General features: G+C 45.4%; 1 protein-coding gene across 1 annotated transcript; it reads right to left on the reverse strand.

Annotated features, from left to right (window-relative positions):
• Positions 1-1,442: 1,442 nt before the first annotated feature.
• On the reverse strand, positions 1,443-22,850 carry Uba1 (ubiquitin like modifier activating enzyme 1). The gene is given in 29 exon segments (XM_032889706.1): positions 1,443-1,762; positions 1,923-2,023; positions 2,119-2,220; positions 2,583-2,774; positions 2,897-2,989; positions 3,218-3,306; positions 4,356-4,545; positions 4,579-4,580; positions 4,667-4,718; positions 5,324-5,519; positions 5,756-5,820; positions 7,751-7,947; positions 8,068-8,233; positions 10,595-10,750; positions 10,858-10,938; positions 11,025-11,129; positions 11,226-11,402; positions 11,530-11,676; positions 11,911-12,008; positions 12,502-12,634; positions 12,735-12,825; positions 13,065-13,171; positions 14,062-14,196; positions 14,284-14,323; positions 14,325-14,363; positions 14,365-14,445; positions 14,531-14,589; positions 14,732-14,848; positions 22,758-22,850. Coding segments are annotated over 28 exon segments (3,147 nt in total). The 5' UTR covers positions 22,758-22,850; the 3' UTR covers positions 1,443-1,626.
• Positions 22,851-24,155: the final 1,305 nt, after the last annotated feature.

A 24,155-nucleotide genomic window follows, 5' to 3' on the forward strand; every position in this document is an offset into this window, starting at 1 on the left:
AAGTATCAAGGGAATACAGGAGTAGTGGTGGTAGAGTCTGCAATATCTAGAGAATCAGCTGTAATGGAAGAGTTAAAGAGCAAAGTATGCAGGATGCTCATGAAGGAACTGAGATGGAAAACCAGTACAAAGAATAGTGTATGTAGTGCTTGCTTGTAATGGAGTGAGACAATGGGCAGATGTCAGGTGTCTTCTTGGAGAAGCAACAGCAATAAAGTGCTGACAGTGGGAAAATTCCTCCACTCACCTTGAACAGTTACTATCACTATGAGACATCAGAGGCAAAGTGGGATGGTGGGAGACTAAAAAGGAACTATATGGAAGAATAAGGTAAATCCAACAGATCAAGCCAAGAAAAAAAAAGTATAGGCAGAGAGGTAAGCAAGAGCATACACTGTGCCTAGGCCCAGGAACTGATTCAGGAGGTAGATGTGGGGACAGGCTGTGATGGGAATTAGGCCAAGTTTGGGGACAGAATGAACTATTTCACTTCAGTGGAGAAGGGTCATGCTCCTAAATAAGACACAAACTGGTTTCCAGCTATGTTGGAGATGGAAATCAATGAAGGAAAAACATCCACAATGGCCAACCAGGTTGGTGTTTCTAACTGTTTGGCATTTAGCTAAGACAGGGATGAAGCTGTTGGTAAGCTTCCTGCACTAACTGATTACTCCTTGGCCCCAGAGCCGGCTCTTCTCTGGAAGGTAGGAGGTCCAGGTACCTCCTGGGGGGGGGGGTATGGGCAGACTGAAGCAGAAAAGAATACTTTCTTCTTCAGATATCCTTAGTCAAGTATGTCCAAAAGACTACAGTTGTGCCTCCTGACACTGGTATTCCTTAGACTGTTTGTTCAAGACTCCTCAGCATGGACTTCGAATAACTGTACAGGCAATCCTGGTGCTATGGGGAACTATGACTTGTAACAGTCAACCATATGGTGGCACATGGCTTTAGTCCCAGCACTTGGGAGGCAGAGGCAGGCAGATCTCTGTGAGTTTGAGGCCAGCCTGGTCTACAGAGTAAGCACCAGGACAGCCAGTGCTATATAGGAGACTGTCTTAAAGAGCAAAAGGATAGCCTTTCCAGAGTCTTGGGCTGGAAAGAATCTGCCCAAGGAAGAATGCCCAAAACATGCTAATTTAGCCCTTGCAGCCTGATCACCATTAAGTGTGTTCTTCATAGCAGATGAAGGCAGCTAGTGATCACCATGATCTCCATGAAGGCAGAGTCTGAATGCAGTTCAAGTCACTTAAAATCATATGGACCCAGATACTGGTTTGGTAACTGCACTGGTATCTCATGTCTGTTATGTAAGAGATATCAACTCCCATTTTTCTCTTCCCAGAAATCTTATAGCTAGAGTAGCCCATTGGGGTACTTATTTGAACCAGAGAACTCCAGAGATATTCCTTCCTTCCCTGGAGACAGCCAAGATGGCTATATCTGGGTTATCTTTTATTGGGATTTAGGTTCCAAACAAGGTACAAAGCAGTGGTGAGAGGATCTTGAGGTTGTTGGGTGATAAGGGAAGTCCAGGTTGGCTAGATGGACCACTGCCTGAGGCCAAATGGAAACCAGGACTGGAAAGGATCCAGGGGGTTAGGGCTTAGGGGGAATTCATGGAGATCAGCGAATTGTATATCGTACATAGGGGACCTCGACGTCCTCGCCACTTTCATCGTTGCAGCACAGCTCAAGCACCAGTGCACGCACATGGCGGCCCAGCTTTCTCTTTGACACTCGGCTCACAATCTCTGTCATCCTAGGGAAAGGGGTGAGGGTTAAGGGAAGTGAGCCAGGAAGACAATAGAGGAAGGGGAGTTAGAGGGCAGGAGAGGAAAAGCTTCAAAAGCTGAGAGGCTCCCCACCCAACACAAGGAACACAGGGCCTTTCCCAGCCTGCCTGGCAGTAGGCTACTCACGGCTGATCCAACCGTTCCTTGAGCTTAGCAGCTGGCATGAAGAAAGAATAGAGCATGGACACACCCTGGGACAGCATGGTGATCTCTAATTTGTGCTCCGTCTGGAAGATAGGAGGGAAAACAGCAGTGTTATGAGGACTAAAATGTTATCTATACAGCTTGTCCTCCAGGTGTAGGGAAAGGAGAAAGGACATACCTTAAAGTAATCAAGGAACTGTTTGAGAGTCATCTCCTCACCATTAGGCTGTAGCCCTTGTACTTCAAAGCGATCCCACAATGTCCACTCTTGATTATAGTACTGCAATAAGAAAGAGAATAGGATGTGGGCCATTCCAGAAGTCCCTGCCCTCCCTGCCCTTATTAATGCAAATCCAATTAAGTCAGATCATAACCTTTTGTTCAAAGCTTTCTCAGGGCTCCCATGTCACTCTGAGTAAACACTGAACCTTTAAATGACAGGTCCTATGCTATAAGGAGAACCCTAGTCTTATCTTTTACCCACTATCTTCTCAATCACTCTTATTTCCTTAGTACTCTTGCAAAAAAGATGCAGGCATATTTCGATTGGAACTCTGACAGAATGATCAGGTCTAATGCAAACCAAAGCAAGTTTTATTGAGATATACTTTATTACAGGTCCATCTTGTATGTGGCACTTACCTGGTGACGAGGTGCAGCAAGAGGTTCCGAAAACCCAAAGAAGGGCAGGGCCAAATTCAGGAAACCATTTTTGTAGGAATCAAGTTGTTGGTGCCCCTGAACTACCTTGTAGAGTTCCAGACACACAAGGCCAACCACAGCAGCTGTAGTTGTGGCGATAGCTGGGATGATCTTCCCTGCGATCAGCTTGCTCTGAGAAATAGACCAAGGAAGATGCTATAATTTATAAGAGACTGAAGGTCTACAGAAGAGGATGGGATATATGGAACTCAAGCCCGAGAGTAGATAGAACATCAGCCTTAAAGTCTCCTGACCTTGTGCCGGTCTGCAGGGGAAATATCATAGTTTTCGGCCCGAAGATTAGATGCAGCCACAATGAAATCCATGTGGAAATTGCTGTCATCGTCCTGAATAAGAGGAGATCAGATAAGTTTTTCTGGACTCTTGGGACATAAGTATCCTCCAATGCCAATTACTTACTGGTCTCTCCCAGATCAGAAGTAAAGCTATGTCCACGATCTATCTAATCACTGTAAAGGCTTGAACTGGCTCCACAGTCCTAGATCCCCATTCTTTACAACCCTGTCTGTGTTTAGCTCACCCCAACTATCCTAACCAGGGCCCCTTCCAAACACCTTTTCAAAATCAATGGGGTACATCTTAAATCCAGGTAACTTGTCTGGGCTCGGCAGTGTGGCTTTGAGCTCCTCGAGACGGCTGTCATCTGCACAAAGAGGAAAACACAGCCCTTCAGATACAAAGAGTGAGGTAGAAAGCCTAGGGGAGGGCAAAGGGTTAGTCAGATACAGATACAGATACAGATACAGATACAGATACAGATACAGATACAGATACAGATACAGATAAAGATACAGATACAGATACAGAGAGATATCCTAGAGTCAAGGGTCAAATGGGAAAGGCAGAGCAGAACAGAGCAAACCTGGAAAAAAGCAGGCTATCAAGATCTGGAGAGACACTAGAAGCAGAAACTTTAAGAGGAAGTAGAGTGATCAGATGGATGGGGTAACAGTCAGTCTTGGGGAGATAATGTATATGAGATACAGAAGACACGGTGGGGATATAGGAAAGTATATAAGCATGAATGTACACGAAGGATCTGAGGGGAGATGGAGAAGATATGATTTGAGACAAGATGGAGGATGAGATAGGGAGGAGGAAACGTGCCAGAAGAAAGTTAGAAGGAACCTGTGGAGGAGGTGAAAGAAAAGACTAAAGGAAATATACAGAGAGGAACATGAAAGGCAAGTTTTTCAGAAAAAAGATGGGGGCGGGGAAGAGGGGAGGCCAATACAGGGGTTACAGAGCTACATACACTTTACAGATCTCCAAAAGGGAAGGCAGGGTGATTCAATTATGATGGGCTTCATTAGAGTAAACAAGTATACAGAGAATCGGGGGGAGAGATGTATGGGAAGACATGGGACAACTAGAACAAGACAAAGTGGGCAAGAATAAAGGAGGAGAGCCCTGCTGGAGATCATTGCCCCTAGATGAATAGACTGAGGAGAAGCAGAGAAAACAATAAAACCAAGGCAAATATGTACCAAGCAAGAAGAGCAAAGTTAGTTTTCCTGGTAAAGAGGGAAAGAAGGAAGGAGGGAGGGAAGGAAGGAGGGACTGAGATTGTCTTCATTTCAGAGGGAGGGAGGTGCAAAGGAAGGTGAGGTCACAAAGCTATTAATATAAGACTAATGAAGCTAAGGACAGATACGGGAAGTGACTTCTGACCAAATGGCCAAACACCCTCACCAACAGAGGCATTGGCGCTCTGCAACTCCTGGTCAGAAACATGCATCTTGACACCAGACTTGGGGGTGAACTCTGGGACTTGTACTGACTGTAGGAGTGAGGCCACAGCAGCTCGGTCTTGGGAGCCAGTCAACCCATAGGTCTGGGCAAAAAGGTTGGCAGCAGCCATCACATAATCCAGATGCAATGTCTAGGCAAAGGCAGGGCATGGTAGGGTTAACACATCTGCCCTGAGACAGGAAGCCACCACCTCCTTCCCACCTACCCATCCTTTCTATATGACCCCAGGAAAATCCAATAAGAAGACTTACTGTTAACATCAAAAAAAGTAAGTGGTGTGGACCTTGGGTCTGAGCTGGTGAGCTAAAAACAAAGAAAAGAGTTTCAGGAGCAAGATCATAATCCTAGATGACCAACTCACTACCTTTGGAAGGTCCTGAAGAGGCTGAGTCAATCATCTAAGACCCACTCAAGGTCCTGGCTGAAAAACCATCAATTTTAGTTAGACACTTGCTTTACTTACTGGTCTGTACTAGACTGCCAGGTATGTACTTAGTATTAATAAATACCAACGAATGTGGATTCACAGAAGGCCCTGTGGAACATCTAACTGTTCCTCGTTCAAGCTAAAGAAAGGTACAGAGAAATGACTTGCCAAGTTTAGAGAAAACTGGGATTTGAATAAATGCTGACTCCTTTGCTCTCATGTCAAGGATCTCTGCCTCGAGGTTCACTACAACCCTGATAAAAATCAGGTCAGACATAGCCTACAGCACAGTGACCAGGAACAGCAAGAGAACCAGTTCTCTTGCTTCAAGGAATGAGGAACGAAACAAAAAGTTTTTATTTTTCTGACATCTCCTGCCTCAGATACCAGCCATATCTAGACTAGTAACTGGGAGAAGCTACTTAAGAGTCTGCAGCAAACTGGTTGCAAGGAAACTCATGCTGCCAAACAGACATGTTACCTGGTCGGGAGGAAAGTTGTGCAGCAGCTGCCGTATGTTGTTACAGTACTGGGTGTGCCAGTGGTGGCAGGCCCAGGTCACACAGTCGCCCCAAGTCTGTGGTCGCTGCAGCACCAGGCTGCGCTGCACAGCCTCCAGCACCTCCAATGGCTGGGTACCCGCCAGCCGCAATGTCCGCTCCACAAATTTGGAGTCTCTGTTAGGGAGCAGAGGGGGCCAAGGGGCAAGATTATATAGTGGCCACTGAACCAGGCTCCAGGGCAATCCCACTTTCTCCATGGAAAGCTCCTCATCTTGATTCCGTAACAGCTTGAACACTGAACATTTAGCATCCTTTGAAAAGTGTACACCTAGCATTGAGGAGTAACAGCTGAAGAAAGCAGAGAATGTCTTTGGTGGCAGGCAAGAGGGTGGGGTGTGGAAGTTACTCACGTGAGGTACTGATTAACATTTTCTGCTGGCTGCTTGAAAAGGCCTTCAAATTCATCCCGGGCCCACTGCAGGCAGAGCAGATGGATTTTATGGAATGATGGACAAAATAAGCTTCTACAGGCTTGTGAAAGTCATTATAGATAATGCAAGTAGGAAACACTTAGCTACTTTGGGAAAGCAATTTCCTATTTCCTAATGAAGGACCTTAAATTACTGTATGTATGAGAAAATTCATTAAGGGCTCATACATGTGTACTATGCTCAATAAAAAATGTATCGGCTTATGTATTTTGCAACTTAAAAAGATTGCTGAAGTTCAATGCATACAATTGCACCCTGACTCAACAAAAAAGGTAGAGAAGTATTTGCTTAAACCCTAGGTTCAGTCTTTAGTGCCAAAATAAAAACAAGCAATCAAACAAAAATAGATCCAATCCAATAATAAATCCTATCTAAGTCTCTAGGAACATCTCAGGAAATAAGACATGGCTCTATCCTCTTCCCTATGTATGCTTAAAATGGTGCCACTTAAAACAGCCCAGTGAGAGGACAAATGTTAAGGCACAAATAAGTTCAAGGTTACACATGCCCCAGTGAGACTGGTGGGCACACAAAATTGACACAGGTACTTTGGACTAGCAGGATCAGAAGGGGGCATGTGATAGATAGGATTGGTCTTTTTCCACCCCTCTATTCCTACTATTCATCCTGAATGTGTTGGACTCCAGCACTAAACTTAAGAATTCTTCTGAGAAAACTACTATCCTTGTGGCCTAGGTACTTATCACATAGATATGGTAACTTCATAGCATTTTAGCTTCATGATATGCAGCACTGTTCCATGTGTATCATATATAGAATATCATTGTGACATGCTAGCATCAAACTTGTTTTGCAGGATAGATGGGGAAACCTAAATATCATGTGCTAGAGACAAATAACTAGGAGAGGGAAAGAACTATTTTGTTTAGCATGAAAATAGTGCTTTGGAGCCATGCACAGTAGCACATCCCAGTACTCCAGAAATGAACTCAGAAGGATCAGTTCAAGGTCAACCTCACCTACACAGCAAGTATGAAGTCTAAAAGTATGGAATAGGTTATTTTTTTACAAAGATTTTTATATATACATGCTATGTTTATAGGTGCCCACAGAGGCCAGAAAAAGGTATTGGATCCCCCTGAAACTGCAATTATAGATGCTGAGCTACCATAGGTGTTAAAAATGAAATCCTAACACACACCATAAGAATAGCAAGTGCACACACACACACACACAAACCATCTCCCTTCAGCCCCACTTTAAAATTATGTGTATGGGTATTCTGCATGTATGTTAGTGCTTCACATGCATGAAGTACCCATGCAGGGCATTGGATCCCTTGGAGCTGGAGGGAACACCATTGTCATTGTGAATGGCCATGTGGGTGCTCGGAATCTAAGGTCTTCTGGAAAAGCAGCCATTGCTATTAACTGCTGAGCTACCTCTAAGTTGTTATGGATGGTTTTACTTATATCTAATGAGTAGAAGTCAAAAATCCACCTGCCTCTGCCACTTCAGTGCTGAGATTAAAGGTATATGCTAACCCTACCCAGCATGTCAATATAAGAAACATGGCGAAACACTGTTAAACTTAGATAAGGAATGATATTTCAGCATTCACCAATCTTTCCTTTGTTTTTATTTGTTTTTCTCAGATAAGGTCTTGTTTTGTAGTCCAAGTGGCCTTGACCTCATAGCAATCCTCTTGCCTTAGCCTTTCAACTACTGATGAGCCAAGATATTTTTACCTCTCTACATAATTGGGAAAAAAAACCCTCAAAAGTAGGAATCACAAGAAGAGTAAGTCTTTTCAGAAATGCTAAACTTTCCAGGTAGAAAGAAAGGTGCTAAAAGAAAACACATTTTATGCTTAGGCCTGTAAATAAATACCAGGAAGCCAAAGGCTTGGTAAACTCAGTCTGCCCTCTTTCCTTTCCCCTAAGCACCACTCACCTGTAGAGTGTGTTCGATGGCATTGGGAAAGTTTTTCAGGGTACAAATGGGGATGGATTTCTCTGGTGGGTCCTGGCTAGAGCTGTATGATTCTGTCAGGAAGGGGATCACCACCTGCACATTGCCCTTTGTGCCCAGTGTGCCAGACTCTAGCAGTGGCTTCCGATAGTACACACAGCGGCGATCCATGTACATCCCTGTATGATGGGGTTGGGGACAAGGATGTGAGAGTCTTGAGACAAGGAAAGGCATATTGGGAAAGAACAAGAAAACCCAGATTCTCACTCTTGCCTTCTTTACCAGCCTTCAGAACTTACGGGCATCTACATTGTCCAGTGCATTGGCCACACCATCCAAATTTTGGAAAAAATCATCATCATAGATGCGCTCCGTGTCAGGGCCTACACGGTTCTGGTGGCTTGTCACCTGGATGTAAGGATTCATCTGTCGCACAGCTGCAGCGGCCGTGTCAGACTTTAACTTCTGTGAAATGAGGAGATGCATTTGAGGGTAGAACGTGGATGTATTCACTCAACATCAAAGAGAACTGTCCCCCTGAGCATTCATCTAATGCTAGAAGAACCAGGCCCTGAGGTCAGGAGGCTTCCTGGCTTAGCAAAATATTCTAAATAATGCTACATGGCCAGGGCTGAAATGGAAAAGATGGTGACAATGAGATGGAAAAGAAAGCAGAAGACAGGACAGTATTGTGGACAATGGACTAGCCACCTGGTTTTTAGCCTACTGTTCTTTTAGAGAATAGCACTGCAAGTTAGATTTCCCCAAACAGAATCAGATGGTTCAACAACAAATAAATGTAAGTGTTATGAAAGCAAAGTCAGGTCATATCCCTCCTATGCTTAGAACCTTTCCCTGGCTCTTATCCCCACTTAGGGTAAAGTGAACTGCTGCCCAGAACTTCTCAGAGTGGAAATGATACCTTCCTTAAGGAGCAGAATGAAATCAGCAAACTACCCCCCTCCCAGGACAACTTACTCCTTTACCCTTTGCCAAGTGCCAACATTGACCCTGTATGTTACTGTTATATTTTATCTATACGGTTTCTTCGTTGTTTTGAGACAGGTTCTATCTATGTAGCTCTGTCATGGAAATTACTATGTAGACCAGATTGGCCTCAAACTCTGCCTGCCTCTGCCTCCTGGGTGTATCAATAATGTATCTGGGGCTGGAGAGATGGCTCAGCGGTTAAGAGCACCCGATTACTCTTCCAGAGGTCATGAGTTCAATTCCCAGCAACCACATGGTGGCTCACAACCATCTGTAAAGGGATCTAATGCCCTCTTCTGGTGTATCTGAAGACAGTTACAGTGTGCTTACATATAATAAATGAATAAATCTTTAAAAAAAATGTATCTGTCCTTATTTTTTACCTTCCTCGGTTAGAACCTTTTTTCGTTTTCATTTTTATTTTTTGAGACAGGGTTTCCTTGTAGACCTGGCTGTCCTTAAACTCAGAGATCTATTTGCCTCTCAAGCACTGAAAAGAAAGATATGAACCCTGTCTTGCCTTATTTTATTCTTTACTATAGCTCAAGGATCTAAAACCCTAACTCCTAAAGTTACTATTCAGTGAGTAACAAATACTGGCTTACAGAAAGCCTCATATGGTACCGCAGCTTCAAACTCAAGAGTCACTTGGCTGACTACAATGTCATCCTTCAGAGGCCTGTTTCTAAAAGTAGCCCTGGGCTGGAGTCTAGGAACTTAGATTTTAGGGAAAGTCCTCATCACTACCCCACCTAATAATACTAATGGCTCAGTGTGCCAGAACTGTTTGTGTGAACAGTGTAGTTTGTTTAAGCACCTTCTTTCCCTCTAGATTCAGGAATTCTGACGCACAACCAAATCCCAGTAAATGTCCTAGTTACAGATGAACAGGCTTCTCTAGCTAGAAACTTTTCAGGAGAATTATTATATTTGTTACCGGGGAAATCCACCTTCTGCAACCCCACTGGGAGATAACTGTTAAAATACTTGCTGGTGACTTCGTTCCTCCCTTGTTGATTGTGCTGTGTTCCTTTTCTGCAATAAATCACCCACTAGTCCTCCTAGGCAGTCACTAAGTTTGGGGATATTTTTGGAAACCCACAAGACAACTGTCCCAAAGCAGCAGTGATAAGGGCTAGACCGATGGCTCGGCAGTTAAGAGCACTTGTTGGTATTCCAGAGGACTTGTTGGTCTTCCAGAGGACTAAGTTTTGGTTCTCAGCACATCTGGTGGCTCACAACCCACTTATAACCCCAGAATTACAATTCCAGAGGACCCAACATACTCTTCCAGTCTCTACAGGCACTAGGCATATACACAGTAGACATACATACATGTAGGCCCTCATATATACATGAGTGCTGGGGTTAAAGATGTGCCACAGTTGTTGAGGGACCTGCATGAAGACCAAGCTGCACTGCTGTTGCATATGTCGGGGGAGGGTGGACTATGATTGAGATGTAAAGTGAATAAATAAATTAATGGGGAAAAAAGATGTACAATAAATCTTTTTTTTTAAATCAACAGAAAAAGGAAATGAAAAGGCAGCTCAGTGGCAGTCGTTATAACTAGCTATGCAGCATGCTAGATAGCTCTAGATTCACCCCCCCCCCCGTACTGAAAAAGAAAAAGAAATAAACCGACTTGACGGTTGTTCAGAAAAAGAGATGAAAAGACCTGATTCAAGGTAGAGCTGAATGAATGACAGAAACAGAGGATGAGAAGGGCCCAAGGAAAGATAAGTATATCTCTACTAGAAATACCATAGATATAGATAAGAAAAAGATAGGAAAACAAGAGGTCAGAGACCCATCTCCTACTCCCATCCTTCTCACCGTGACATCCCAGGGCCGGAAAAGAAACTGTCGGTTCAGATTCGATTTCTCAATGGTGTCCATGTCTGTGACCACGACCTCTCCACCCTCTCCACAGCCTAACCCAATCATGGCAAAGTTCTTGAGCAATTCACAACCAATGGCCCCTGCACCCACCTAAGAAACGACCAAGAAAAGATACAATAACAAGTCAGATGATCCCAGAAGGGGTGGCCAGAGACCAAGGGAGGTGACCACGCAGGGTGTCCAAGGAGACCACTCACCAGGAAGTACTTTTGCTTGCCCAGCTTCTCTTGAAGGTCTGAGCCAAATACAGCTACCTGCCCATCATAACGGTTCTGACGCTGAGGAATATGAAGTGAGATGGGTCAGAGAGAAGCTTCCCAAGAAACACCCCCAATAATGCCTTCCCTCCAGCCCATTCACATACTGGGAGGCACTTGTCCTCTGTCAGAGCCTCTTTGTCCTCTGGGAGACATTCAAGAGCATCAAAGTACAACCACTGCATGATGGGCATAAACTTTCCAGAGCAGGCCTAATGAAGGAGAAGGAAAGAGGAAGTGGCCAGTGTTAATCAGGCCCTTACACATTTGGATAGCAAGTAATAAAGGCAAGACAAAACCCCACTTACCTTCATGACTTCCTGGGCAGCGAGGCCCCCAATGAAAGCATTTATAGGTGCCAGGTCCCCAGCAGCAACATAAGCTAGCTTCCGAATAAGGTCTTCATCCACGTTGTCCTGTTGTACTGCAGGTGGGGATCGAGCATTCACAGCCTGAGCTAGGGTCACCAGTTCTGTTGCATCTTCCTGGTAGGGCAAAGGAAACAAGTAAGGATTTCCCAGGCTACTATCAAGAGATGGACAGGTAACAAGCACAGGTGTGGGTAGGCCATTAGCACTAAGGACTTCTATCCTAGCTGGCCCAATTACCTACCTCATTTCGTGGTCGAGGTGGTCGGTTGTGCTGAGCACAGAATTGGTGCAGAGCTTGGAAGCCAATGTGCAGTTGGGCAGGGCGAGAATACTTGGCAAAGTCAGTCATCACAAAGTCAGGCTCTGCCAGTGATGCTGGCAAGGATTTCTGTGGGAAGGCAGCATATAAAAAGAGAAGAAATGAATAGTAAATTTAAAACTGTATGAGGCACACACCTCTGGCAAAATATTTATACTACATTTCATAACAGTAGCAATGAAAATAATTTTATGGTTGGGGTCACCACAATACAAGGAATTGTATGTATTAAAGGGTCACAGCATTAGGAAGGTTGAGAACCACTCACTGTTCTAGAACCGTCCGCCATGAACCAATACTCACAAAGCTAATCTTTTTAGGTACTTTGACCTGGCTGACGATGCCTCCACGGATGTAGTCAGAGTAGTTGGAGGTGTCACAGATACTAAAAGTATAAGGACCTAGATAGAGTAGATAAGGAAGCTTGTCAGTCTTGCATGCCCTCTTAAATTTACAAAACTCAAGAGACAAGGAAAAAAATATGCCTGACCCAATGTAGACACCAGGTACTTTTTGAACCACAATCCCCACTGGGGATCAGAAACTATCTCCTTCTGCTTCAGAGCTAGTTCAGACACCATGAAACTCTCTTGTCACTGGTCCCAGGTCTACACACTGATGTCAGGTCATCACTGACATGATCAGATTTTTTGATCTGCCCTGTTTGTTCAAAACACAAGAAGCTCCTTCTCCTCAACTCAGACCCTGGGGGCCCATGCTCATTAACAATTCAAACATAGTTGGCCCTTCTTCCCCATGTCCATTGGCTCTGGTGGGATCCTGGATTCTCTGATCCACTTCAGGCACTCAAGATATAGTGCCCATCACTCTGAACTCCTTTCTTTTAACTCTCCTAGCCAGTTCCCCTATGATACCCCAATGGTCCCAGCTCACCCAGCACTTTGATCTCTATGGGCGGACATCCATTGAGTTGGACCATGCCCTGTACTTCTGAGAATGAGACGAAGTCACCAGTCTCAAAGCCATGTCGGGCCTCATCAAGGCAGGTAACCACACCGGGGTTGTCCTGGTTGAAAAGGAGTGAGCCTCAGAGGCAAGTCAAGGTACAAGAGTACAGAGAAGGTTGCTGTTGCCCAGCTGTTGACCCCTGGGGCTGATTTCCTTACCTTGGTGACCATTGAAACCATAGCACTGAGTGGCTGCTCCCCATTGGAATCTGTGAGAACCATTTCCTCTCCAAAATCACAGAAAAGTTGCCTGTAGAGAGGGACAAGAGGACTGATGTCTGAGGCCCACACAAGGCCCAAGGCATCTTTCAAGGTACATTGGATGTGTACTGAACCAACTTGGTACATAACAGAGGGGATACAACAGCACTAATGTCATGCAGGGAGAGATGAAGACACACAATATGAAATGTAGGTTGTAGAAGAGGGATAAGGGTCTTGGCCAAGGAAAGGACGTGAGGAAAAAAGGCATGCAGAAGTGGTACTCACCCAAATAGGCCTCTTGTATCTGCCACCACTAGCTTGATGCCACGGCTATGACAGAACTCACCCACTCGAAGCTGGTCTTCCAGGGGGCTGTTGGTAAGGACTACCACCTGTGGAGAAATAGAGCTCAGGTCAAGAGGCCAGAACTAGGAGGAAGGGGAGAAAAAAGAATAGCAGAGACTGGTGCAAAGAGGCTGAGGCAGTCCTGAAGACAGTTATCCTCCTGGTCCTCCAGACGTCTCTCTTAAAGACTTTCTGGGGATCAGCTTCAATGAGAAGAAAACACAGCAGACAGAAAACGAAAGCTTAGAACACGTTGGGCCAGGTAGAATGGTACTACTGGGCACAGAGTGCAGCTGACTCATTTGTTTGCTAACTGCTTTCAACCATGCCCTGCCCTGTGGAGACACAGGCAGGGGAGAAACTGAAGCCAAAGTCTGAGCTCACTCTTATAATACCTACCTGTTGATGGGTCTCAAGATGGTGCCTATTCCATCACAATTTTAAAACTGCTCTCTCTACCTTCTCCAAGAATATCTATTTCTGTCCACCAGGATGAGCTCCTACTACTATGTTTGATTGTTGTTGCTACAGTACCTTAGCCCTTGGGGACCTTAGCCCCTGAGGCAGCTCTCATAGCCTAGGCTTTTTAACTAGTAAATGCCCGTGCCATCCTTCCTGTGACCACGCTGCTATTTTCCATGCTTATTCCTCATAGGAACTCCATGAAGTCGGTTCTGCTGCCATTCCTATTGTGAAAATGGAAAGAGCAAGGCCCAGGATCTAAGTGACCTGCCTAAAGTTACACTCATAGCAGGACACTGTCTCCATCTTTTCCCCAAAGGCAGGCTCAAGGTCTCATCTTTTGTGCATCTTCTCTGCTCTCATACATACTGCTCGATGCCCAAAACAACTCATTAACTAGTGAATAGTACCAACAATACAAAACATGAGTTCTTTCTATGAAAATCAAGCAGGAGGCTGAGCAATCACCAAGTACCTGGAAACCACTAAGGAAGTCCTCAACGAGAGGCCCAGTGTAGGCAGTAACAGGTACATAGCTGTTGAGTTCAGCAAGTCGGGGCTGGGATACCTCAGCTCGATTTTTACCAATGTCCTCCTCCCGAAGGTAAAACTGTAAGAGACAGGTGGGTGGGAGGATTAGGCTGTAGCACAAAGAAGTAGGTATCTCAGCAGGGAAAAGGATGTTGGGAAGAGATACCTGGGAGGAGAGATCAGCCCACTGTAGTGCCTGGTCATGGGGTGACAGCCTTGACCCCACCAAGGATGATGTTCTTAGCACTTGACACCTAAGCCCCGCAAGCCTGAGACGAGGACACTGGATGTCTGGAGCATTTTCATTGCCTCATGGCCCAAAACGTACCTGTCAAGTTAGAGGGTACTCCAGATTATGGTCCAGCCCACCTTCCCCATCAAGTTCTTTCAGTGCCCCTTCCTGCCTGACTTACAGCTGCCGGGAGTAAAGGCTCTCGTCTATGTCTGCTTCACTGCCGTTCTTTGCCATTCCCTGGAAATAGAGAGCAAGAATGGGTTCAGGACAATATGCATGAGTGGGGTGTGGGGTGTGGGGTGTGGGCAAATGGAGAGTAATATAAAAGACTCCCTTTCCTACCACCATACCTGCCAGTCTGCAGGGAGAAGATACTCACGTTGGTTGGCACTGAGGACACTTCGGACAGCACTGACTGTGCAGAGGAGCAGTTAGAACCTGGCTTTGGATCAGGCCCGGACACGCGACGTTTCTTGGACAGCGGCGAGCTGGACATCTAAGGAAGAAAGACAGGATAGAGGTAAGCCTAGGATATATGTGTATTTTTCTGGTTTGTTTGTTTGTTTGTTTGTTTGTTTTAAATACAGGGTCTCACCATGTAGCCTTGACTGGCCTTGAACTATTTTTCTACGTATTACTGGTAATAGTGGGGGAAGATTTAAGCATTAGCAAATCTACTTTAGGAAAGAAACTGGCACAGAGAGATGAAGTGGCTTATCCAGGATCACACTGCTGTGAGACTCAAGATCTGAACCAAGGTGGTTTAGCTTGTAAATCCACACAGCTGACTGCTAAGTCATTTTATCTTTCCCTAGCTCAGTATAAGGGAAAGGTGCCAATCCTATGGAGTAAAAGGAAGAAGACCATTTTGGGATGATTGGATGTGAACTCAGGAAATACTCAGCTTTCAAATCTTGTCCCTGATAGGTATCATGTAGAGCTGCCCCCTCACTTTGTAAAATGGGTAATGATATAGCTCTATGGGTTGCTGAAATGAGAAAAAGATACAGACCACAGGACCTAGGAGGGCTCAAGGCAGAGCTTTACAAAGTCCAAACCTTTCTTTCAGTTTTAGGAATAGACAATAACCCAGGCCAATAAAGCAGATTGCATGAAGAGAGAAAATACACACTTCTAAAGCCTCTTCAGCATGTTAAGTCCGTTCCTTCAATAGGTTAGCAGTAATAATAATGACTGTTTCCTAGGAGTCTTCTCTGTGTCAGAGGCCACACTAAGCACTTTACTAGCCTTGTCTCTGTCTGTCCTCAGGGCAACCCTGTGGGAATTGAACTATTACTCAGCTCACATGAAAGGAACAACTTCATTCGGGGATATTTGGTGACTTGACCAAAGTTTCCACCGAAGAGTGGTTGAACTGGGATCAGACCAGATCCAATGACTCTGAAGTCCAAGCCACTTCTCAGAGTTAGCAAATTTCATGCTCTCAATTGTCCTGATCCTACAAGGCAGGATTTAAAGTCCCTGTTGAACAAATGAGAAAACTGAACTCATATGATCAAGTGACATACCAGATCCCAGAAAAGGCAGATAACAATACAGCCTGCTGTTGGAAGTGAAGTCTAATGGTGGTAGATTCAGATAAATAGAAGATAGGACCTAGAATCTCTTTGTAGGCCCAGTAGCTTTTCAACATTCCAAGCCTTTGCTTATACCCTGAGTTTTCTGTTCATACAACTCTTACAGTGAAGCCTTTTCTGACCCCAAAGACCACCAACATACCTAAGATTCCATCTTGGCACTGTCACATTCTAATATGAACACAATGACAAGCGCTCCTCACTATCTACCCTATCAGTCACAAGAGTAAAGGGCTTTGTGTAATGCCAACAATGCCCGTGAACTATACAAGCCCACTCTCTTACCATAAATAGAAAGTGAAAGCTTGGAGAACTCTCACTTCCCCTGGCTCATGTCATTTGTCCAGTTTGTATGGCTCTCCTAGATGAGTAGTGTTAGAATTTGGCTTTGGGTCCAGCTCAGACTGCTCAGAGATGGGAGGTAAAGGAGGGGAGAAGAGGGGAAGTAGGAGGCTGCCTAGGGTTGAAGCCTGCTGGTGAAGTTGCTGGAAATGCTTAGATCTAACTTGGGTAGGAAGAGAATTGATAAACTGGGATGGAAAGAGAGGTAATTCCTATTTTGCATTTACTGGCAGTGACTTGGCATGCAGATCTTATTTCCTCTAAGCCCATTTTCTCCAAAAAACGGAGAGAAAAGGAACTGTCCTCCTGATGAAGCTAAAGAGGCTATCTGTGGTCAAAATTCAAGGACCTGAGGAGAGAGGCTCCTCCCAAGGCACCCACAAGGGCCTCCATTACTTAGTTATCTCCTTTCCCTTGTCATTGGGTGGTTTGTTCCAGGCATATTCTTTCTCTACTCCCCACATCAGACAAGATCCAGAGCCAGAGAGCTCTTTATCAGACCTTAACCTTTCTACCCCCACCCAGTGCTGGCAGCAAGGCTCTAAGTAAGCAGGTTTGGGATCACTGTTCAAAAGTGGACTTCAAAGCCAGGTGTGGCAGTACAAGCCCACAACCACAACACTTAGGAGGCAGAGGCAGGAAGACTCTTAAGTCTGAGGCCAGTATGAATTATGCAGTGAGACTCTATTTCAAAAAAGAATATAGGAAGGGAGATTTCAAATGCCAGGTTTTGGAAAGCCCCTTTATCAAGGCAAGCAGAAGAATTTGGGGCGGAGATTCTGGGACAAGAGCTAGAGATTCCCCTACTCCCATCCAAAAATAAAACCAAAAAGGAAAATATAAAAAAAAACTTCAACAATAAAAAACAAAACAAAACCAATCTCCATTCATTCTCTCTCAACATGTGCTCAGCCTTCTTTGTTAGAATTTATTTTCCAAAACTTACTTGGCAAAGCTGAAATTAAAGCATTTCAAACTTACCTGGGGTCTCCAAACTGATGACTGAAGCCTGAGAATATTCTAGAGCAAGACTGAGCAGGGGAATCTGGGTAGGCTTAGGAAGCAGAGCCAGCTGACAGATACTGTACAGGGGAAGATGCTGAGGCTTGTCAAGCTTCCTGAGAGATTTTAAATGAGAAGTCTTGAGGAGTGTAAGAAAGGCATCAGAGGAAGTGACTGAGCTCAAGGAGCTGTGAAGGAGATGATAAAAGAGGCCTTATAAATGGTGGGGGTGTTGGACAGAGGTATTAAAGACTCAAACCTGGATTTCTAGAAAGAGGTGAGAGAATGTAGACCATGAGACTACTACAGGAAGATTCTGGGGCTGACAGGCTTAGGATTCTAGTGACAGAAACCCTTTAATCAAAAGTAGTGGGAATGCACAGAAAAATGACTTTGGTGCTGACACTGTAGTGACAAGAAGCTATGAGATTACGTGCTAAGAGGCTAAGAGAGGTCTCTGAGGGCAGACTCTTGGAGAGGGATTTCTAATAGAGCAACAAAGGCCTTATGTGGATCTAAACAGGTACCACAGCTGCTGATAGGGTGAAGGGAAGATGAATTTCAGACAGTTCAAGCCTTAAAAAGGTTACAAAGAGCTAATCATGGTGGTATACACCTTTGAGCCCAGCACTAGTGAGGCAGACAGAGGCAGTGAAACTCTGTAATAATGATGATAATAGGTTACCAAGCAAATATTGGCTAGATCTCCAAATGGAGTTAGGTTTCTCTAATCAATTCTGTGACTCCATAGTAAATAGATACTGAGGTTTTCTACTCCTGTGGAAGATAAATGGGCCTGCTGGGGAAAAGGGGAGTGAAGTCAAAAGCAAATGCTAAGAGTCTCTGAATACTAGGAACCTTTAAAAAGAATGAGGGTAGATTCTGAGGCCTGTTGGTAGATTAAGGGATTTATAAAAAGAGAAACTAGAATGCTGGTCTGCTTTTGAAGGCAAAGTTTGGGTCTAGGATGAGACCATCTGGCAGATGGGGCTACAAATAAAGAGTCTGAAAGAGTAGATGGTGGCAAGAGATCACTAATGGAGAACTATGTCCAAACAGGTCCTCCCCCGTGTCTAGTCCCCTGAGAAAAAGGAAATATACTGGAGGTTAAGAATGGCTGATGGAGAAGACGATGCTTTGAGAACAATGAGAGCATGAAAAAGGGGGGAGTCCCTAAAAGCAGGGAGAGTCTCTAAAGGTAGATGCTGAAAAGAGTCTAAGAATGCCAGGCGTCCATGTTGGAGGATGCTATGTCAAAGTGGTATTCGGAGATCTCAAATGTAGGAATGGGTTTCCCGCGGAAAGGCCAGGCACAGAGCTTTTCACCGGGTTTAATCCAGATGGCAGCTCTAAGGACAGATAGTATCCTGAGAGGGGGAGGGGGAAACTCTGGATGAAAATGCTAGGCAAGGCTCTTCTTTCGGAGATGAAGGCCACACGGACCTTTCCTGAAGTCTGGCCCCTGTTAAGCCATGAGGGCAAATACTGAAGGGCTATGAAGAGTCTCAAGGGAGATTTCAGGGCAGGTCTTCAAATAGCACACAAGTATGGACGGCTTTCCTGAGCAGCGACGCCGAATTCCGGTGCCTTTATGGGAGACTGTGCTCAGAGTTCTGATAGGAAATGCATGGCTCAGGATTGGATCAAGATATCTTGTTATAGTGCTGCGCCCGAAGCCTCCAGAAGCAGAGATAAGGGTCTGATGTCAAGGTCAGATTTCGGAGCCCAAGGGAATAGGGTGGTCCTAGACAAAAATGATCCATCCCGCCCCAGGATTTGCATACCCCCACACCCGCTTGTCTAGTGATTCCTAATCACTAGAGGTCACCGCAGTGCACTCAGACATCGGGCTGGCAAAGAACCAGCAGGGACCCTCCCATACCTCCCTGAGCCCTTGCGCTTCGAGCCAGGTGCAGAGAAAAGCTATTACCAATGCCGGTTCCCCGGGTCGCGCCGCCGCCAACTCCTCAAGGAGCCGAAGTCAAGCTCGGCCGCCACCCTCCTCTTTCTCCTTCTCCTCCCTGCCGCCTGGGCCAGCTAGGATCACTGTCGCCTTCTCCTCCCCCGACCGCGGTGGTTGTGGTCTCCCCTAACACCCTCCTTCACCCCAGCAGCCGACACAAGATGGCGGCGGCAGAGCCCAAGGCCGGAACAAAACCCCGAGCCCCACCCCCAGAAACCCGGATGCAAGAGGACCGCGCCCACTCATGAATCATGTATTTTCCCTGCCCAGGTTTGGACTTCTTTATCTAGAAGGAGAACAGCTCCACCAAGTGGCTGTGGAGGCAGTAACTAGAAAAACAGGTAGAGCAAGAGGCCATGCCCCATGAAATAGGAATAAAGAATTACTACAGCTAAGCTGTCAAAGAATCAAGGAAGGACCTCAAAGCCATTCTTCCTAATCGTGAATTATGAAGCAAGGTGATGGGTTTACTAAGACTAGGCAACCAGAAAGAAGATGTTAAAGCATGCCAACCACACCCAATGCTCATGAATAATGAATGATCTTGCAGCTACGGGAATCAAGGAGACCAAAGCTACATCTTATTCATGAATAATGCACGAGACTCAGTGGGATAGAACAAAAGAAGCAAGCCTGCCTTATTGCTCCATCTAATACCCAGTAAGCAAGAAACAGGGTCACTGCAGGAAAAAAAAGCACTCCTCTGCCTCCTAAATACTAAAGGAAGCTGCTGGAGCCAGCTCAATGTGAAAACAGAGAGGTCAAGAAAGGTTATACCTACTGGGTGTGGTGGTATACACCTTTAATCCCAGCAGTCAGGGCAGAAGCAGGAGGATCTCTGAGTTTGGGGCCTGTCTGGTCTACAGAGGGAGTTCCAGGACAACCAGAGCTACCCAGTTTTGAGGTGGTGGAGGTGGGTGGGGACACAAAAAGAAAGGTTGTGCACAGGCTGTGCTTACGTGCATGGTGCCACAGGACTTTTCTCTCAGCACTGGGAAAGTGGAGGCAGAAGGCTCATTAGTTTGAGGTTAACAGGAAACCCTGTCTCAAAAAAAAAAAGTACCAATCCCATCCAGTTCATGAATTATTCATGAGGCTTGCTGGGCAGCTTCCCATCCAAGGTGGCCCTACCCAACAAGCGGAAATTATGAGACAATAGTCAAGGCTTTTGTCATAAGGATATAAAGGATAACCCTGCAAAGCCAGAGTGAGCACAGTCCTTGACCACTTGGGGGCTTATCTTGTCTTAGCTAAATACAGACTCACTACATGCCTTTGATAGGCAATGATAGTAATGAAACTAATCCACCTCGGTTGGAGGTGTAGACTACGGATAAAGCACTTCAACACCCTCGGTTCAATCCATAGTATCATAAAAAACAAACAACCAAAAACCCACACCAATCCCCACCTCAAAAAACCCACCCAAGACTGATGAAATGTGTTATGAGAATGAATACAGAAGAGCCCTAGAGCAGTGCTGCCACAAGGCCCTGTTACAATTTTCAAATATATGCAACTAAAGGTAATATGTAGGCATATTGCATTAATCTAAAATTACTTACGTTTTGAGGGTATATCCAGCTATTACAGAACTTATCAACTTGAATGTTTCCAGATCAGAAGATGAGATTTGAGAACAAGAACTTACCTTGTGATTGAGTAAATATGTAGAAAGGGTTTAGAAATAGTGCCTGGCACATAGTACTGTATAATTAGCCTGAGCGGTAGCAGCACTATTTTCTTAAAAGACGGGGTTTGTTGGTGTGCGCTAGCACAGCTCCTGTAATCCCACAGTACTTGGCAGGCTGATGCAAAAGGAGCACTAGTACCTGGCAAGTCTGAGGGAAAACAGACCCTAGAGAAAGAGACAGAAGTAGACACACACAGAGCGGGAAGAAAGAACAGAGAGAAGAGGGAAAAGGAAAAAAGAGAAAGAGGGAGAAAGGTTGGAGACCATGCTGGTTTCAAACTTCCCTATTCAAGAGATCCTTATGCCTCACTCAGTGTCAACTACTCCTCCTAACTTCACACAGTACTTGGCAGACTGAGGCGGGCAGGTCCCTAATTCTCTGCAAGCCTTGGGAAACATAGCGGCAGACTGGTGGTTGAGGGAGAGGGAGAAGGGAGAGGAGGCAGGGAGGAGAGGGGACAAGAGTCATGGAGCTCGCTCGAATTCAGTAATGGCATCATTAAATTGGCTTGGGAACGGGGAACATTATCCAACTCTGAAACCTGACAGATCAGATTTGAATCCTAGTTCAGCCATTCACTGTTTGGCTTTAGGACAAATTACTTACCTGTCCTGTATCTCAGATTCCTCATCTATGAAGTAGGATGAAACCTACTTTTGAGAAGTTGTGAAGATAAAATGGATTAATAAAAGTAACTAAATGGGTGTAAATTATTTTTATCTGCATACCCACTTTTCGGGCTGCTGAAAAGACTTGCCAAAGACGGGACTTGAGTCCAGAGTCTCGGGTTAGTAATCAACAATTTCTGAAACAAGGCATTAACAATACCTGCAGCATCATCTCTGGCATCATCTAATAGATGCCAGGTTTAAATGCTGGAACCTGTGAGGGAAAGCTAACTGCTGATCCAGGCCATGCCCCTCTTAAATTATGCATAGCACCCGTAGAAAAGCTTTTTATAAAACCCTCCGGGCGCTACTCACCTTCACAGATTATTGTATAGGTTATCAATAAACTCTAGATTGTGAGGCAGACTTCGGGATACCCGTCAACACGCCCCTTCCGCACGCTGATCCGCCCCCTAAAGAGTAATTCATAAGCTGACACTTCTAGCACTTCTAGTGGACCAGATGCGAAAGAGGCTTCACACCGTAGCCCCACCCCTCAAAAATGAATAAAGCAGCAGCCAAGGACCGCTCAGTGGCCCAGTAGCCCAACGTCCGCTTTTAAGACCCTGGCAGACAGTCTCTCCCGGCCTCCGTTAAGAGGCTCCTCTCCAAGCGTCTGGGCCCCTGAAGTGTCCGGGTTTCATAGCCCAGGGTAAACCAGCTGCGCAGACCTCATCACCTAGTCAGAGGTCATAAAGGCCACCGATACCTCCACAGTGCCACGTCGGTGCTGAACGTTCCCACTGTCACCCGGTCTGGTCCCAAGACAAGCCCTCCCCAATTCCAGCCTTGATTTTAGTAACTTCAAACTTTTCTCCCTTGGAAAGCCTGAGAATTTTGCCCGCCAACAGAGTACTAATACACAGACCCCGAGCCTCCCCCAAGCGCCCCCTAAGCCCTGCTTCCAAGGGGTATAAATCTGCGTCTGAGAACTACCTCATAAAACAGACTCGTAAATGCCACCCGAGTCCCCAAGCACCGCTTCCTAAGGGTCTCCTCAAAAGTAGACACCCACTGAATGCCACCCGGGCCCCACAACCTCCAAACATGCCCATTAGGGATCCCTGGAGTTGGAATTAGGGAAGCAACCTCTTCCAAATGCTGCCCAGGGGCTTGGGGGCAATGTGCTCCCGCTCACCCCCAGTGCTGGGCGGAAGCCTCGCCTTCCTTCTGGAGACAAGCCGAAGCCACAGGGCAACGGAAGAGCAAACCACCTCGGTCGTGCAAAAAGAACCAGAGTTTGCGCGGAGCTCGGAAGCGCGGGGGCCTTAGAGGGCAGGGTCTGGGGTGTACCATACATACCTGAATAGAGGGAGTTTATCCCATTTCTGTGCTTCTGCAAAGGTTTCAGGGCCATATATCCCCTACAGGTTGTGGTACGACCCTAACGCGCGATGCATGCTGGGAGTGGTAGTCCTGCCCCGCTAATGCCTGGTGCACGTGGTGGGCATCAGCCTCTAGAATATGGGAAAATGTAAGCCTAGGTTTATTTCCTATAACTGTGTGCTCTATGAAGGTGGGAAAAGAGAACGAAATATGATAGTGCCTCCAGATAAGAAGATACATCCAACCTAAGCGCGGGAAGGCTGGGACTCCGGTGGCCAAAAGCATTCATTCATTTTTTTTCACATTTGTGGAGCTCAAGATGTGGGCTAGGGGGGTTGGGGATTTAGCTCAGTGGTAGAGCGCTTGCCTAGCAAGCACCTGGGTTCGGTCCCCAGCTCTGGAAAAAAAAAAGATGTGGGCTAGTTGCGGGCACTTCTTCCTTGCCCTCATGGAACAATATTCTATCGTGAGAAACAGCCCGTAAACATAACAAATAAAGAACAAACAATAGCCTCACATATACACATGCATTATAATAAGTCTGTGACCACATAAATGACCATGTATGAACATAAATACGTGTGCATGTATCAAACAGGAACTCTTTATGCAACTTAAGCTGGCCCAGGCTGATCATGGACATGTGATTCTCCTTCTTTCACCAAGTGCCGAGATTATTTACAGACATGTACTACCATGCCCAGCTGCAAATGTTAATATGTAAATTATTTACATCTGTTTGTATCAAATGTATCTTATATTTAATGCATTGTGTATATAACCATATGACTGACTGAACATTGTATATCCAGCTATTGTATATATTGTATAATATATAGCTAATGAATCTAACAAACCGTACATCCCTTAACAATAGTGCAGTAGTGATAGTTTCTAAGAAATGTCTTGCATGAATTATATAAAACTAAATGGCACAACCTTTCTCATCTAAGTTGCATGGTTTAGCCCAAGATTCCCAGGCTACAAATACACACACACACACACACACACACACACACACACACACACACACACACACACACAAAATGGACTAGTGGTATTTTTTGCATCAAAGCATAGTAAAACTACAGCAAAAAATGCTAGACAATATTGGATGTGCTTGGTGGTGAAATGCTTGTGTAGAATGTGCAAACCCTAGATTTGATCCTTGACACTTCAGAATAATAGTAGTAGTAGTAGTAGTAGTAGT

This window comes from Rattus rattus, chromosome X (genome assembly GCF_011064425.1).
Source record: "Rattus rattus isolate New Zealand chromosome X, Rrattus_CSIRO_v1, whole genome shotgun sequence".
Lineage (NCBI taxonomy): Eukaryota > Metazoa > Chordata > Mammalia > Rodentia > Muridae > Rattus > Rattus rattus.